Source organism: Ambystoma mexicanum, chromosome 14 (assembly GCF_040938575.1).
Source record: "Ambystoma mexicanum isolate Mex_15411 chromosome 14, UKY_AmexF1_1, whole genome shotgun sequence".
In the NCBI taxonomy this organism is placed as follows: Eukaryota; Metazoa; Chordata; class Amphibia; order Caudata; family Ambystomatidae; genus Ambystoma; species Ambystoma mexicanum.
Window position 1 is genome coordinate 314917720 of NC_090940.1, and position 17388 is coordinate 314935107.

At 44.7% G+C, this 17388-nt stretch overlaps 1 protein-coding gene across 2 annotated transcripts in view; it reads left to right on the plus strand.

Annotated features, from left to right (window-relative positions):
- RPS6KA5 (ribosomal protein S6 kinase A5) overlaps window positions 1-17388 on the plus strand; it is a 1757411-nt gene that overhangs the window by 1539632 nt on the left and 200391 nt on the right. For both annotated transcript variants that reach the window (XM_069637449.1, XM_069637450.1), the window contains one exon: window positions 14527-14683. In XM_069637449.1, coding sequence (XP_069493550.1) covers window positions 14527-14683 — 157 coding nt within the window. The remainder of the gene's footprint in view (window positions 1-14526; window positions 14684-17388) is intronic.

Sequence of the window (17388 nt, forward strand, 5' to 3'; positions counted from 1 at the left end):
TTCGTAGAGTTTCCAGAACGGTGATAGGGATATTGCCATGGAGGCCAGCAATGTATTTTGAATAAGGGTTAGATCCTCTTTGATATTTAGACCTCCTTGATTTAACAGCTCAATGGCTTCAGTGGAGTCAGACCTACTTGATTCCACTGAGGATGAGCTCGAGCTTGACACATTGTGACCATGAAAATGTTCTATCCCTTGCTCAGAGTCATCCCTACAGCTAACTTTCTGCAGTAGCTGATTTGTTATATTGCAGCTACTATATTGTATACAATATTCAAAAAGAAAGTGTATTAAACAGGTGTCTACACCACAAAATGGGACAAGAAGAACCAATGATATATCACATTATCACGTTAAAAGGTATTTTTATTTATTAAATGTGTAGAGTAAAACTCCTAAAATGATCAAATTATATAAAACTCAATATCAAACACGATGCATAAAACATGTAAAACATACACTTTACAAGACACAAGGGAAACACCTACTGTGGGTTAATTGTTGTAATAATTGCAACGTTTCTCCGTATGAAAATTCACACTGGAGTAGTTTGTCAAATTCTAAAGTGCAATTGGTATATTTCTCAAACCCAACTTGTACAAGTTTCTGTCCTTAAAACACAGACAAATGTAGGACATTCATCAGGGTTAAAATTGCTTGTGTATTTCTAGTGATAATTCTTCTTTCCTATCACTTTCTTTCTGTCAGTTCCTCAACAATGATGAATCCTTCTAGAGTGTGCTAAAATAATCCACAGTCTATGCACACCAAACAAATTGGTGACAGGATGGGCGATTTCCTTTTAAATGGGGAAGATCACTCAGAACCTCCTCTTCCTCTACGAGTGTTGCAGGTAAGTTCTATTGCTGTTGAAGGAGCGTATTCCACAAAGGCTGTAGATGTTTTGTGGTACGATTTGTTTTCCTTAATTTCAAAAATCTCCTTCCTGATTCCTGTGGAATCTTTTACCACACTCTAGAAGGATTCATCATTGTTGAAGAACTTCCTCTCCTCTCCCTTGTTCAAGTTTGTCAATTATTCGTTCTTGGCTATGGTTGGGCCTATACTATCCGGGAGTAGGTTCAAATGGGACTTCAGTGATCCTCCTATCACGGGGGCCAGAATCAGCATATCTTCTGCTGTAAAGTCATTGCCGTGTATAAGCTGTATAGATAAATCCAGCCTTTCTGGTGAATTCCTTTTTGCTCCCCTAACGGCATCCCTCTTTTGACCCTCACCAAAGATTCCGTAATCTCACCTTCATTTATGCCATCAGCATTTGCGGGCAACCCGTATGGCATCCTTGGTTGGTCTATATTCACTCCGATAGTCTCTGGATTGGGAGATGCAGCATTCCCACGGCCAACATCTACGTCCTCCATTCCTAACTCCCCAGGCTCCCCAGATTTAGCTAGTTCCGCAACTCGTGGAGTTGTCTTATTTAGAGGCATAGTCGGGTTAGTTTTAATATTTAAGGGCCTAATAGGTGACCCTTGCAATGGGGAGCAACAGTTATCATTTCTCAAAGGGGCCCCATGCAGTCTCACCTGCAATCTTGTCTGGGCGTTCAATTGGGCGCTGGCATCCAACGGCATCGTCCCTCAGATATGTGCTCAGCCGGAGGTTATTGGACCTTGAAGCTCACCTCTGCAAACACCCACTTAGCACCACTTCGCTCCGCTTCGCGGAGGAAGGTGCTTTTAAGTTGGTTAGTAGGCAGTCAGCTCGTTGCACGTAGCCAGCGGGCAGCAGGTCAGCACATCACAAGCTGTATTCCCCTCTTCACAAGTTAAAGCTACAATAGCAGCCGTCTCCGACAGCACTTCTCCAACAACGTGGCTCCAAACCTGCAAACACCCACTTAGCACCACTTCACTCTGCTTTGGTCCTGTGAACCATGGAAAGGCCTTGTTCAAGGCTCCATTTATTTCAAGGTGGCTCTCCGGCTGCATCATGCACGTCATCGGCTGGCAAACCGGCTGCTGCCAGGCCGTCCAAGAGCCCATTCCTCCAGAGCATTCGCTGCAACAACGGTGTTCTTTTCTGGTGTGCCCCTGCTCGACATCTGCAGGACTGCCACGTGGAGGTCCATGCACAACTTCACGAAGTTCTACTGTGTCGACAGGGATTCCAGGGAGGAGTCCAGAGTCGGCCAGGCAGTGCTATGCAACCTGTTTGCTTGAGGTGAGTCTGTTCCAGGGTGTAATGCTTGTGCGAAATGTGAGCTAGAACAACATGGCGTCGGTGCGCAGCCATTTTGGACACTCATCTCTCATCACGGAAATAAAGCCTGCGTTTTTGCGGGCCTCGGATAATAAACAAGCATTTCAATAGCGAAAGCAGAGCAGGGTCACATAGCTACATAAATATCATTGCTGAGTGGACTTACTGTGGAGAATAGTTATTGTATTGTCCTCTGAAGGACGAATACGAGGAGGGAGTCGGAGACGTCCTGAAGGTGCATAAGGGGTTATGGGAATGAATGCGAGGAGAGGGGTGCTGGGTTTTTCCACTTCTGACTGTTTTTTCCACCCTCTGTACCTCCCCCTTGTGATCTGCTCTTCGGCAGAGGGCAGACACAACTGAGAAGGGTGGGGATATGCCCCCATAAAGGAGAGGGCATTGCGTGGCAGAGTTAGTTAGAATTTGGACTTCGGGTGATGCAGTCTCGCTGAGTGGGAGGACGCTCCGCCTCAGACCCTGTGAGCACAAGTGATCTCTTTGCCTACCTGCTGAGGGGCTAAGCAGTGTCATAGTGGCCAAGATGAAGGTGTCTTCTGCTGCCTTGTTTAACGGTGATGCCATTTATATCTATCTTTTTATATATCTAAGTGTATGTTTGTTTATGTATGCCAAGTTCATATATATCTATATTGTGTGAATAAAGGGCCTCGAACGAGCCATTTGTTTCGTTATCACAATTAGCCTATGTGTGATTTCTTGCCTGTCTGAGTCCAATAACTTGTTTTGCCAGGGGGCCAGGGTAACGTAAGTGTAAGTGTTCTCCTCACGTGTCTAAGCAAAACCAAAACACAGAGGTAGGTTTAATTGCTTCTGTTGAGCCTTGCCACCTCCTGTGGTTGTGTAGTTGTGTACTGCTGTGTATGTTATTCATGAGCATGTGAATCCATGCCAGACCCCATGCTGGAGAAGGTTTAAGTTACTTACCTGTAACTATTGTTCTCTAGCATGGGCCTGACATGGATTCACATGTGAACTCTCCCACCAGCCCCTCTGCGGCTCTTCTTGGTCATACTGCCATTTCATGAGCTTACCAAATCTGAAGATGGCTGCCAGAGGCGGGTTCTTAGGGAGAGGACTGTCTTTGGATGGGTGCGGTATGACCCAGAGGACAGTGATTGGTTTTGAGGGTAAAAGTAGTTTTTAAGTGAAACTTTTTTCTTTTACCTAGGATTCCCAGCCTGATGACAGGGAATATTCATGAGCATGTGAATCCATGCCAGACCCATGCTGGCGAACAATAGTTGCAGGTAAGTAACTTAAACCTTTTACTCTCTTGCAAAGGAGAAAAGTAATTTTTACTCTCTTAAAATCACCTTCGCTCTCAAAGTTTAAAAATAGGGGGTAAAATACTCCCACATCAAAATCTTATCTGGAGCACTGGAGGGACATGACTTGGGGGTTATTTTTGGTACGAGCACTTTTTTAGCTTACAAGGCACATCTTACGACTTTGCAAAACTAGGAAAAAAAATCTGTTAGATACTTGGCTGAATAATTTGCTTATCCTTTCTAATTATGAGAAAGTCATGTACAGAAAGAGGAAGAATTCTCACTTCTATGATGAAATGCAGTAAACATTCAATTAACAGTATGGTTAACCTCGGTTTTCTCTGAGTCATGCGATGTTTTAATTTTGCGTATGATGTGACAGTTTTATTTTTGTGTGTTCAGTGTTTGTCTTGTACATGTTTGATTGTCTTGATTGTACTCGTCTGTAACTTGGGAATGTTGAAGCTTCATTGTATTATGTTTTAAATGAAAGTTGAAATTTTTGTTTTTCCTTCTAAACCAAAACTGGGTTAGCTATGTTGCTGTATACACTGTTGAGCTGGTTTTAGGGTGATTGAAAGACTGAATTGTGTACACCGTTATTATACTGGTTATTGCACTTGCTGTTGAAAGTTATATATAAAATAAAATACAAAATAAAAAGTTATGAAAATGAGTATTGTGTTAAAACTATGTTATAATGGTGCAAAAATTCCTCTTTTGCGATGGAAAGTTCCCAACAATGGAGAATTGACCAAGAAGACAACTGGGTGCATCTCATTAGTGTTCAACACTTTAACCGTTATTGAACAATTTCATTACCACTATAAAACCATTCTTTTCAATTAGTTACCAGATTTAATATACAAACATCCATTTAAAAAAAAGGGGGGGACAGCGACATCCACTTCATTTTGCATCACATTGACCCTTTATCAGGGAACTATCCACAGAATGTTATTACATACAAATCTGCGGTCTGACTCGCAGGTGAGCCAAACCAAACAAACCCATGTTAGCAGCGATTCTTTTTTTTAAGTAGTGTGTATAGTCAATTGATTTACACTTAAGTCAAGTGACTACACACTGTTTACTAAGAGAATGGATCTGTGGACAGTTCGCTGATGAATCAATGTTATCTGAAATGCATTGAGCATCACTGTTGCCTTCAAAAAGTGAGGTTTTGATATTCAGTTTGTAAATGAATGTCATTGAACTGAAAGAAGAGTATTGAATTTGTTCCAAGAGCGGTTGCAGTGTTGAACACTAATGGGATGCACCTAGTACCAAGAAGGGGTCTTCGTGGTGATTTCTCTCTTGGAATATTTCACGTAGTGCAAATGTGGATACTGGTGTGCTCCAAATATTTTGTCTAAACATTTAGAAATGGCTAATTTTGTGAATTTATCAGGTGGTGCCTTCTACACTATATTTAATTGACAGAAATCAACCACATCAATGGCCTCCCTTCCATGCCATCTTCACTCGTAGGCGTCTTAAAAAAAATAGAAAACACATGTTCCTCACTAACCACAAGTTAAAATTGTTCAAATGTTTTTTTGGGGTTCGGTTGAGACAGTTGTGTTGAGAATCCACTCATGTTTATACGTATTGTCTTGTCAAACCTTCAAATGAATTATGTAATCTGATCACCTGTGCCATTTAAGGAATAGGCACTGAATAATTTTCCATAATTAGTATTGTGAGGTTAGTATCATGGAAGCAGACACAGACTGTCATGTACCGGCGTGTAAGCAGTGTCAAGAAACGGATGCATAGCCCTTTAAGAACACTACAACCAGGGGCTTGGAAGTTGGCATGGCAACGCTGGCGTCCTCTCAGCGTTTCCCACGGTCGACGCTGGAAGCCGCGGAACGCTGTCATGTGACCTCACCTTTATATTCTCCGCCTACACTCCAGATCGGTGCTTCTGATTGAGAATTGGTGGCGCCTCGTATCTTGTACCTTGTATCCAGTCTTCCTTATCATCCCGGTTCTGTCCCTTTCCCTTCCCCTTCCCTCCAGCATTTCTGATTACCTCGTTGCCTCGACCCGGACCGTTTACCTGGCTTTGGATTTTGGACTGCCTTGTTCTTGTTTGCTGCCCGCATCATTCTTCGACCTCGGACCGCTCACGGATTTCCTAGCCTTCGCCCTTTAGTTTTGGTTGCTCTTCGGTTGTCTTCTGGATCATCAATCATCCGGACTGCATCTGGGTATTTTGAGGAACTTTGGAACTTTTCTTGAACTTTGGATTGTTGACCTTGGAACTCTTGAACTTTTGGATTGTTGAACTTGGAACTTATGAACTTCCAACCTGGGGTTTCCTTGTGACGCACACTATCTAGTGTGTATTAGGCGTCCTCGTGCCGGCGGGATAGGTGGTTGAGCTTTGCTGGTATTCTGCATTGTGGACTTCGGAGTTCTTCTCTTCCTGGTTCCATCTGGTTCTCCCCGGAGTAACGGTAAGCCTAGGGGTTGTTATCAGAATTGGTCAGAAGGGCGGTTGTTATATTATCTGTATTGTGTTAACTCCTCACTTACAGATCCAACGTCTGTCCTCGGCTACTCGTACCACCCTGACTTCTGCATTACAACTTTTGCGTCATCTACATTACAACTCCTGCGTCCTCTGGGTCTCAACAGGTATCCGTTCTTTCCTCTGATTGATCGCTCTGGCTGTCCATTCCTGGGGCCAGAGGGTTCCATCGGGAGGAAGAACTCTTCGGCTACACGACGTGGGCAACTGGATTCTGACATAATCAGAAGCCTTTCAATATGGATACCAATGAGACGCTGTCCACTAATTTACAATTGGTGGCCGATTTACGTAATGATATGACTGCGGCTCATTCAGCCACGCAGCGACGCATTGATGAGTTGCAAGCAGGGTTCCAACCCCTTGGGGCAGCTGCCCCACCTTTGGCCAGTGTCTCTGGGGCAGGTGCTGGTCCATCCCAACAGGGTGCTGGACCAGTTTATATGACTACCCAGTTCCCTTTGGCTCCACCGGAACGCTTCAGTGGAGACCCCAAGACCTTTAGGACCTTTTTGAACCAATGTAGACTACACTTTCTGTGTCGTCCTGCCTCTTTTCCAGATTCCACTACTAAGGCGGCGTTTCTGTTATCTCATTTAGGGGGTACCGCGGCTGCCTGGGCTAATCCGTTGTTGGAAGAGGGCAGTCATCTTCTTTACAATTGTGACGCCCTAATTGAGGCTATGAGTCGTGTGTTCGACACACGTTATGCCACACAAGCTACGGATTTAGAACTGCTTGGTCTCCAACAAGGCAGTACACCTCTCCTGTCCTATCTAGCCAAGTTCAATCAGCTGGTGGCGGAAACTAATTGGCCCGAAGAGAAGAAGGCCTCTCTCTTCTATAAAGGGCTATCCGACTCCCTAAAAGACACACTGGCTACCGTTCCGGTGATACCTACTGCTTTTTCGGAACTATTGGATTTGGTTCTCCAGATCGATTCCCGACAAGCAGCACGGAGGGGTGAAAAGAGAACGGTTCCTCCTGTTGCTATCTCCGTTCCTTTACCTGCCGCTGGATCCACGGAACCCATGCAGATTGGGGCACTTAGAACTCCTCTCTCGGCTGAAGTTAGGGAACACCGGAGAAAGAATGGATTATGTTTCTATTGCGGAGGTTCAGACCACTTGCTCCGAGAATGTACCAAAAAACCCGCTAAGAAACAGGGAAACGCCAAAACCCGGTGACTGAAGGGGTCCAGATGCCGGGTGTTTCTTCGATAGACCCTACAATATACAGTCCTTATTGTCTATCTGTTTCCCTGTCGTCTCCCGGTTCTGAGAAATGGGCCGTGATGATGGTCCTGGACTCAGGCGCCACAGGGAATTACGTGGATGCCACTTATGCTCAGGAGTTGGGTCTGCCAGTTATGCACAAATCATGTCCTGAAGTGGTAAATTCGGTAGATGGCTCTTCCTTGGTCTCTGGGTTAGTGACGAAGCGGACTACTGACCTCACCATGATCACTGACTGCGGTCATCAAGAGAGCATCTATTTTGATCTCATTGCGGCACCACAGTTTAAATTCATTCTTGGCTTACCTTGGTTAAGATTGCATAATCCTTCTGTGGATTGGCATTCTGGGGAGGTATGTTTTCCGGCGGATTACTGTGAAAGGAGATGCCTCACTATCAGTTCGGAGATCACCAATCCAAGTCATGCTCTTGCTGAAACTACCCGTACTGTGGGGGCAGTACTTAACACTGTCCTTCCTATGGTGTACAGGAAATATCAGGACGTATTCGACGCACGTGGGGCAGAGATACTTCCGCCCCACAGGCCCTATGACTGCCCTATCGAGCTGATTCCTGGAGCTAAGATTCCGTCTGGGCGCATATATTCCCTGACCCCTAAAGAGGACGTGATTTTGAAGGAATATATTGACAAATCCTTGAGTACTGGCTTTATTCGTCCTTCCCGCTCACCTGCTGCCTCACCCATGTTCTTTGTCCCTAAGAAGGAGGGGGACCTGCGTCCTTGCATCGATTACCGTGCTTTAAATGCCGTCACGATCAGAAATCAGTATCCGATTCCTCTGATTTCAGTCTTATTGGACCAATTGGGTGCAGCTAAGGTGTTCACTAAATTGGATTTGAGGGGAGCCTACAATCTCGTCCGGATTCGCGAAGGCGACGAGTGGAAGACGGCCTTCAAAACCAAATATGGCCTCTTCGAATACTGCGTTATGCCCTTTGGCCTATGTAACGCTCCGGCGACCTTCCAATACTTCATCAACGACGTATTTCATGACATGCTAGACCAGTACGTAGTCGTTTACTTAGATGACATCTTGGTCTACTCTCCTTCGGTGGACACTCACGTCATCCATGTCTCCAACGTTTTGCAACGTCTAAGAGAGTACCACTTGTATGCTAAGTTGGACAAGTGCAGGTTTCATGAAACCGAAGTAGAGTTCCTAGGCTATGATATCACTAGCCGGGGAGTACAAATGAGCCAGTCTAAGATCACCGCAATATTGGAGTGGCCTCGTCCTGATACCTTGAAGGCTCTGCAATCCTTCCTAGGTTTTGCAAATTTCTATCGGCGGTTTATCCAAGACTTTTCAGCCATTGCCTCTCCACTGACTAAACTAACCAGCACTAAAAGTTTGTTTGAATGGAACGAGGAAGCTCAACAGGCTTTTGAGGCCTTAAAATCTGCTTTTACCACGGCTCCCGTCCTTCAACATCCGGATCCCTCTTTGCCTTTCATTGTAGAAGCAGATGCTTCAGATGTTGCACTGGGAGCTATCCTGTCCCAACTTTGCCCCGAGTCCGCTGGTTTACATCCTGTTGCGTATCACTCCAGAAAACTCACCTCTTACGAGAGGAATTATACGATCACAGAACGGGAATTGTTGGCTGTAAGAGACGCCTTTATGGTATGGAGACATCATCTTTTGGGGTCTTCCGAACCAGTTCAAGTGTTTACTGATCATCGGAATCTCTTGGCACTGCAATCAGTGAAGTGTACCACGGCACGTCATGCCAGGTGGCATGAATTTTTCGCCATGTTCAACTTCACCATTACCTATCGCCCTGGTTCTCTGAATTCGAAGGCTGATGCTCTTTCCCGCATCCATGGAGTCCCTGAACCATCCGAGCTTAAAGGAGCTCTTCTATTACCCAATCAAGTGGTGTGTGGGTGTACCTTGCGCCCCTCTCTGAAAACAAGGATACAAGAATGGGTGAGAACTACTCCCTCCGAGATTTCTAGCCTGGGGTTGGAGGTCATCAATTCATTGCCTTATAAGAAGGGTAAAATATATGTGCCTGACTCCGACACAAGACACACCGCCATACAATGGTGTCACGATTCAGCGGTAGCGGCACATCCAGGTACTGGGAAAACTATTGACCTTTTGAGAAGGTGGTGTTGGTGGCCCTCCATGTCACACGATGTTCGGGAATACATCGTTTCTTGTGCCATTTGTGCACAGTGCAAACATCAACCGGGCAAACCGGTGGGCCTGCTTCAACCCTTGCCTATTCCAGACAAGCCTTGGTTTATGGTCTCTATGGATTTCGTAGTAGAGCTTCCGGTAGTCGACGGCTACGACACTATATGGGTGGTCGTGGACTATTTCACTAAATCAGCCTTGTTTGTACCCTGCCAGGGGATTCCTTCTGCTCCGGTTTTGGCGGAACTGTTCTTGAAGAACGTCTACCGAAGATTCGGTCTGCCTTCCATTCTTGTTACTGACCGGGGACCACAGTTCACTTCTCGTTTTTGGAGAGCCGTGACTTCAACATTGGGTATAGACGGCAGGTACTCTAGTGCATACCATCCACAAACCGATGGGCAAACAGAGAGGCTTAACGCCACCATGGAACAGTATCTACGATGTCTTACCCACCAACGCCAAGATACGTGGGTTTCTGTTCTACCTCTGGCCGAGTTCGCCTACAATAACTCTATGCATACGGCGACAGGTGTATCTCCGTTCTTTGCACTATATGGCCAGCACCCCCGTTCTTTGCCCAGTATTGCTGATTGGCCATTACAAAATCCGGCTGCCTCTGGTTGTCTTAGGAACCTATCAGATACCCACGCTATAGTTAAGAGTCAACTATTACAGGCCCAGTCACGTACTAAGTCTTCGGCAGATGCACATCGCTCACCGGCTCCTAACTACCGACCGGGGATGAAGGTCTGGCTGTCCACAAAAAATCTACGCCTGCCTGGTCGAAGATCCCTGTTGCCTCGGTTCGTGGGTCCCTACAGCATTCTGCAGGTTATTAACCCTGCGGCCCTCCGATTGGCTCTTCCTGCTAAATGGAAGGTACACCCGGTATACCATGTCTCTCTAGTGAAACCATGCCACCCATCTACCAGACTTCCTGCTCATCCACCACCGATTAGGGTGCGTGGTTTTGATGAATATGAGGTGGGTGCGATCTTGGATACCAAAGTCCGAAGGGGCAGACGTCTCTATCTGGTCGATTGGAAGGGCTATGGTCCCGAAGACCGTACGTGGGAACCTGTGGGAAACATCCATGCTCCGGCCCTTTTGTCTCGTTTCTGGTCTGCTCGGGGGGTGACACCCCCTTTGAGGGAGGAAACTGTCATGTACCGGCGTGTAAGCAGTGTCAAGAAACGGATGCATAGCCCTTTAAGAACACTACAACCAGGGGCTTGGAAGTTGGCATGGCAACGCTGGCGTCCTCTCAGCGTTTCCCACGGTCGACGCTGGAAGCCGCGGAACGCTGTCATGTGACCTCACCTTTATATTCTCCGCCTACACTCCAGATCGGTGCTTCTGATTGAGAATTGGTGGCGCCTCGTATCTTGTACCTTGTATCCAGTCTTCCTTATCATCCCGGTTCTGTCCCTTTCCCTTCCCCTTCCCTCCAGCATTTCTGATTACCTCGTTGCCTCGACCCGGACCGTTTACCTGGCTTTGGATTTTGGACTGCCTTGTTCTTGTTTGCTGCCCGCATCATTCTTCGACCTCGGACCGCTCACGGATTTCCTAGCCTTCGCCCTTTAGTTTTGGTTGCTCTTCGGTTGTCTTCTGGATCATCAATCATCCGGACTGCATCTGGGTATTTTGAGGAACTTTGGAACTTTTCTTGAACTTTGGATTGTTGACCTTGGAACTCTTGAACTTTTGGATTGTTGAACTTGGAACTTATGAACTTCCAACCTGGGGTTTCCTTGTGACGCACACTATCTAGTGTGTATTAGGCGTCCTCGTGCCGGCGGGATAGGTGGTTGAGCTTTGCTGGTATTCTGCATTGTGGACTTCGGAGTTCTTCTCTTCCTGGTTCCATCTGGTTCTCCCCGGAGTAACGGTAAGCCTAGGGGTTGTTATCAGAATTGGTCAGAAGGGCGGTTGTTATATTATCTGTATTGTGTTAACTCCTCACTTACAGATCCAACGTCTGTCCTCGGCTACTCGTACCACCCTGACTTCTGCATTACAACTTTTGCGTCATCTACATTACAACTCCTGCGTCCTCTGGGTCTCAACAGGTATCCGTTCTTTCCTCTGATTGATCGCTCTGGCTGTCCATTCCTGGGGCCAGAGGGTTCCATCGGGAGGAAGAACTCTTCGGCTACACGACGTGGGCAACTGGATTCTGACACAGACAACAGATTTAAAGTTGAACAATGTTTTATTAAATAAAGGTCAGGATGGATTAAGGCCTAACTTGCCCTATACTAAAGTGGGATTTCCCTACCTAATGGTGCTAAGGAATGTCAGTGTCAGTAGGTTCAACATAAAAATCTGTATGTGTCAAAATTGTATATTTGCCCGCACAACTAATACAAACATGTGTACGGACATCAACCATAACTCAAATAGTGTTCCAAAGGTAACATGCTAAGCTACTTCCAGCTCTGGCTAACTTGTCAGCCTTCTCTCCCAAATGTCATGAAGTTCACCACAAAGTTCAATCTCTCTTCCTTTGAATGTTAGAGGAAATACAGTTTTATAAGTTAGTGTGTCCTTCCCGAAGTTCAACACAGTTGCAAGGTAACACAATTTCAGGACGCCAGAACTTAGGGTTCCCTTCCCAAAGTCTGAAGATTATCAAGGGTTATTTTCCTGCTTTCACCACAGCAAGCCTCCTTGTTGACATAAAAGAATTCTCTGGTCAAGGCGCAGTTTCAGACCACATGGTCCACCCATTACAGGTCACACAACCAGGAACTTTCAGGTTTTCATCACAGTTCAATATTGGACTTAATGGTCAGTTTCTTAAAGTGCAGCTTCAATTTTAACACATTGGTATCTTTCCATCCATTTATCTTCCTTTTGTTTTTAACTTCAATGTTCATTAAGCTTGGTTCATCTTGTACCATTGCATTCATATATCAAATGTCTTTTGGCTTCTGCCTTTCAGTTCTGTTTCCAAAATCAAGGGCAGCTTATTTTCTGTATTTCAAACAGAGTTCAATAAATGTGTTTTCATTCAATTCAATCATTCTGGTATTCAAAAATTGTTATTTTTACTTGTTTGATTCAATTCATTGTTCAATACGAGCAACATGGTCCTTTTTGTTCATTGCAATGTATTGCTTTTACTTATTTCACTTGGTTCAGTATTTTTCATTCAGTTCGGTATTTAATAGACGTAACGTAATCTGTTTCATTCAATGTGGAACATTACTTTTATTTATGTCATTCAGTTAGGTATTCAATAGTAGTAATGTGTTCAGTTTTATTCAATGCGGTACGTTACTTTTGCTTAGTTCTTGCGCTTCGGTCATAATACATGGACCGTGATTATCTGCACTGCCTCCTTTGAGCGCCCAAGGTATTATAAGTGCCCCCGACACTTACACAGTCTCTGCAGCTCCTCTGGCAGATCCATCACTTTGCTTCTTCTCTTTGCATTTGCCGGCTAATGAATGGAGCTTTGCCTCCGCCCTTCATGCAGTGCCTGCTGCTCTCCTCACCATGGGTAGTATCTCCAACCCATATTCCAATTCCAGCAGGATCCCAAGGGTTTCCTCTGGTGTGCTGGCGTCTCGGCTTCTCCTCTCCTTCAGCTTCCACTCTCCTTCAGCTTCCACTCTGGTTCTTCCGCTCCGATTGAGACTCTCGCTTTGACCCGTGCTCTCTGTTCTGCCTGCTGCCATGGCTTTTATACACCTGTCTGGGGCTAACGGGATACCAGGTGGTTGTCATGGCTTTGCCTTGCCCGACCATAATTAAATGAACTAGTGGGACATGCCTGACCTCCAGGCCTCTTCTTCGTCCCAGTACTTGCATGGGTAATGGAGGGAATCATCATTGCTCATAGTTGTTTCTTCTTCGTCTCAGTATTGCCATACAGTTTAAATGGGGAGAGAAGTGGAATACATTTACAGTGACCCATAAATGTCGGAGGAAGATCAGGTTGGCTATCCTGAGGAAAGGGGGATGCCAGGTCTTGCCCAAAGGTCCCTCAGTCCCAATCCTCAAGGCTCCTTCACCCAGATGATCCTCACTCACTTGTCCACCCCCAGGGTCGCAATCCAGTAGCAATGGCCTTTCCCTGCATAGAGGGTCCCAGGGGATTAGAAATGAGAGAAGCCTTAGGTGTCTCACATTATTCAGTTTGGTTGAATTCACTGGTCCTAAGACATTTTTAAATTTTTCATTTTCTTTTACATTTTTCCAGTTAATTATTTGTAAAGGTTTAACATGTTGTGAAATAGTCTCAAGGTCCAGAACCAAAAACCACCCAAAGTTTTTCAGACCATTCCCAGCACGAGAGTACTTGGCAAATGTGGGTCAGCTCAGAGAAATGGAGGGCCCTGGCACTCAATTTTTCACTAATTAAGCACTGATTACTCCCCCACAAAAAGAAAGTGAGCCTATTCTCTAAGCCTTTTTGAAGGACATGGTTGGCAAGCATTTGGTTCACTCGCACAATTTATGTTTGCTTTAAGTCTTTAACACATCAAGAATTAAACCTCTTAGAAATGAGTCTGTTTGCTGCTGGTGTCAATACTCCTTTTCTTTATGCTTGTGAATTCACCCAAGCAGTTGGAAATAGTGTATAAGAACGGAAATACCATTAGGGCATACACCTAGTTTAGGTTCTCTCAAATTCAGAACAGCATCTCATTCATGCTGCTTATTATTGGTTTGATCAATCAGTGGTCTCCAATAAGAGGAACTTATGAGCATAAGCGGAGGCACATGGGAGGATGTGTGGATGTGTACATGCAAGCCCCAATCATGGAAGACAACATGCCAGGTACACTTTTAAGAAGCGGCTTCAGGTTCCCACCCCAAGGTGACAGTGCTGATAATTTGTTACAGGCAAAAAGCCTAGGGATTTTAAAACAGTCATGTTGTTTTTCCCAATTTGCAAAACTACCACTGAGAATTGTTTATTTAACAAGCCTTGTCCTAGTAGGGTATTACTTAAACATGGTTAATTTATTGTAGTATTCATATAACTAGTAACACTTTTTTTTTTTTTAAACAAATGGAATGTACACTAATTGTTGGTTACCTTGCTCTCCTGACAGTACACAATGTTGTCAGGTCAGGTACCTTTCCAGTGTCGTGAGAAAAGAATGTGTACAAGTGCAGAGGAAATCATGAAGAACATCAAAATGGGAGATTTTTCATTCGAAGGCGAAGCTTGGAAAAATGTATCCAGAGAAGCAAAAGATTTGATACAAGGTAGCTTGTAAAATTCTGTATGTTGTTCAATTACTGTAGCGACAATGTGAAACATTTTGTATAGAGGTTATTCTACACCTTTGGTTAAGGTGCTTCAATAAAAGCACTCCATGACAGAATATTATCTTGTTTCAGTCTGACGGAACAGATTAAGCTGAGATAAATAATTTGGGGAGTTCTATCTTTAAACTAGTTCTTCACAGGCAGTCACAGGAGTGTTCACACCAAATGGGGGGGTGCGAGAGAGAAGGGGGAAGCAATTGCCCCATTGTTCGGATTACCATACTCCTCAACAAAGTTCCAAAGCTTGAGCGGACTGTTCGGGTCCATTACATCTGGATGATGAAGAAAAAAGGAATAGTTCAGGCTACAAGAGCTGACAAAAGTACATCAGCTGTAAAAGTAGTTTAACAAATTAAGCTTTTGCCTTTGAGTGGGTGAACAACCTGAAGTCACAGGTTGAAATCAAAGAAAGGCTGACACATTTCTTCATCGTACAGAGGTTCTATACATTGACTACCATTACATTGAATAATAGTAACGCATATTATTACATAAGAAATTTGGGGGAATCGCAACATTAAGTAATGTGTAAAAATGTAACGTCTTCCGCTTTCTTTTGACCATCATGCAATACTGTTCATTGTATCTGATAAAAAAAACTACCCATGTATTAATTGCAGCTCTCTTGGGGAATCTCCTGAAGTTCTATAAGATTATTATAACTGTTCTGATCTTATTGGTTAGTTAGGTCCTTTGCATCCTGGAAGCTTGGAATTTTCTGAGATCATCTTATGTCATATTATCTGGAACCCTCAAACTGCTCTCCCATACAAGGCAACTGTTCTCAGGTATTTCACCTATTACAGCTTTTAGACAGTTGGGCTTAGAGCAGCTAAAGCTTGTGAGTAACAAGGTAAGGGTTTTTGGGGACCCCACGCACAATGTTTTGCAACTCCCTCAAGTGTCGTCAGGGAAATTATAATCGCGCACTACAGACCAAGACAGCCACAGACACGCAGTGGGTATTTCAGGACCGCCAGCCACACACAAAGTAAGTTCAAGATGGCGAATCATGTATTTGAAATGTTGCTAGGCCATGCAATGCACTGAAACCCTGTTCTACCACCAACAGATGGGAGGAACAGCAATAAGGAAGTCCCATGCCTAGAAATCCACAGGTGTAATGGGTCCCTGAGACAGGTTAGCAGTATGGGAGTTAGAAGATAGCGGTCGGAGTTGAAGTGTGTTTGGTCAGGAGGTAGTGAAGAGAGAGTGGAGGAAATGGTGTGGAGAGGGGGACTGAGGAAGTTGCAAAGCGAGAGAGAGGAGCAGGGGGGGTTTTGGGGATGAAGAGGAGCAGAGGAAGTGGTGAGGAGAAAGAGAAGTGGAAGTTGTGAGGAGTGGAGGAGGTGATAAGGAAAGAGGGAGAAGTGGATGTTGGGGAACGGAGCGAAAAGAACAGAGGACACAGTAAGGGGAGAATTCAGGCTTTCGTCCCGCATCTAGAATATATTCTTTAGTAACCCACAAGAAGAACCACTTCGGAGCAGCTTAATCGGGGAACAGCGCTGGTGTTGCCACTAAAAAAGTACACCTTGCATAAAGTTGCTGCCCAAGACCTCTACAGAGGTTTTCTTTTTCAGTACCTGCCACAAGCACCCAAATTCTGAACTTAGTAATTGTTGTTTACTATTTGTCCATAGGTTTTGGAAAATAAATGTGGTTGAGTGAGTTGCTTTAGGTTTACACCCTGCCATCCGCAAACAATGTGTTTGTGCAGCCTTAATGTTATAGTTGGAATTTTGGGTCTTGCCACAGCTCTAGTGCTTAGACTGTCAACAAATACACCCTAGAACTAATAAAGCACTAGGAACTAAGGGTGTGTTGGCCATTCCCCGGCTGCGCTGCGTGTGAATCTATTCTGTTCACCCTCTCCAGCCACCCTTTAATATACTCCACCACTAAGCCCGGTATCTAAGACTTCAGAGCCAGAGAAGGCTGACTCTTGTTCTTCCAAAGGGGAAAGGTCAGTGCGACGTAGTCATCCACGGTTGCCTTTTCTTCCAAATATCATCTGATTTCGATTTTAAAGTAGTGCTGTGAAACAAGGTCGACCATGTTGTCTGAGCTGGCTATGTCTTCTTCAGATGAGTAAACCCTAGTCCTTTCGAACCTGTACAATCCCCCTTACACATTATGCTTTTGTCTGGTACTCCTGCTCAATTTCTGGAGTTTTGTCATTTTATATTGCATATTTTCAGTGAGAAGGTACTGTGGTAAGTGAGACATAGAAGACAGAAAAGAGGATTTGTTTCGTTCAAATATGTATTAAAGATATTAAGAAAGCCTCCTCTAGTCCCTATTTTTATGATGGATTCCCTATGCTAGAAAACAACAAATGGGTGCTCTGCAAAATGTCTCACAAATAAACTCTGTCCTCAGTCCAAATCTATGCTAACCTACTATCTCTCCTACCACTATGAAAAGGAAGCAAGAAGGAAAACCTGAGCTTCAGCTTTAGTATTGGGATACTCCCCTTTTGTGGTGGCTGGTTTCCTGACCACCCACCTAAGGGTTCAGTCTCTTGCAGCCCTTGGCTTCATAGAATATTCATAACAACACACAAATGTCCCTCAATTGTTTGTTGGTTCATGTAGTGGCCTCACAACCCTGCGGCTGCCATGTGCTTTTTCTACAGTGGC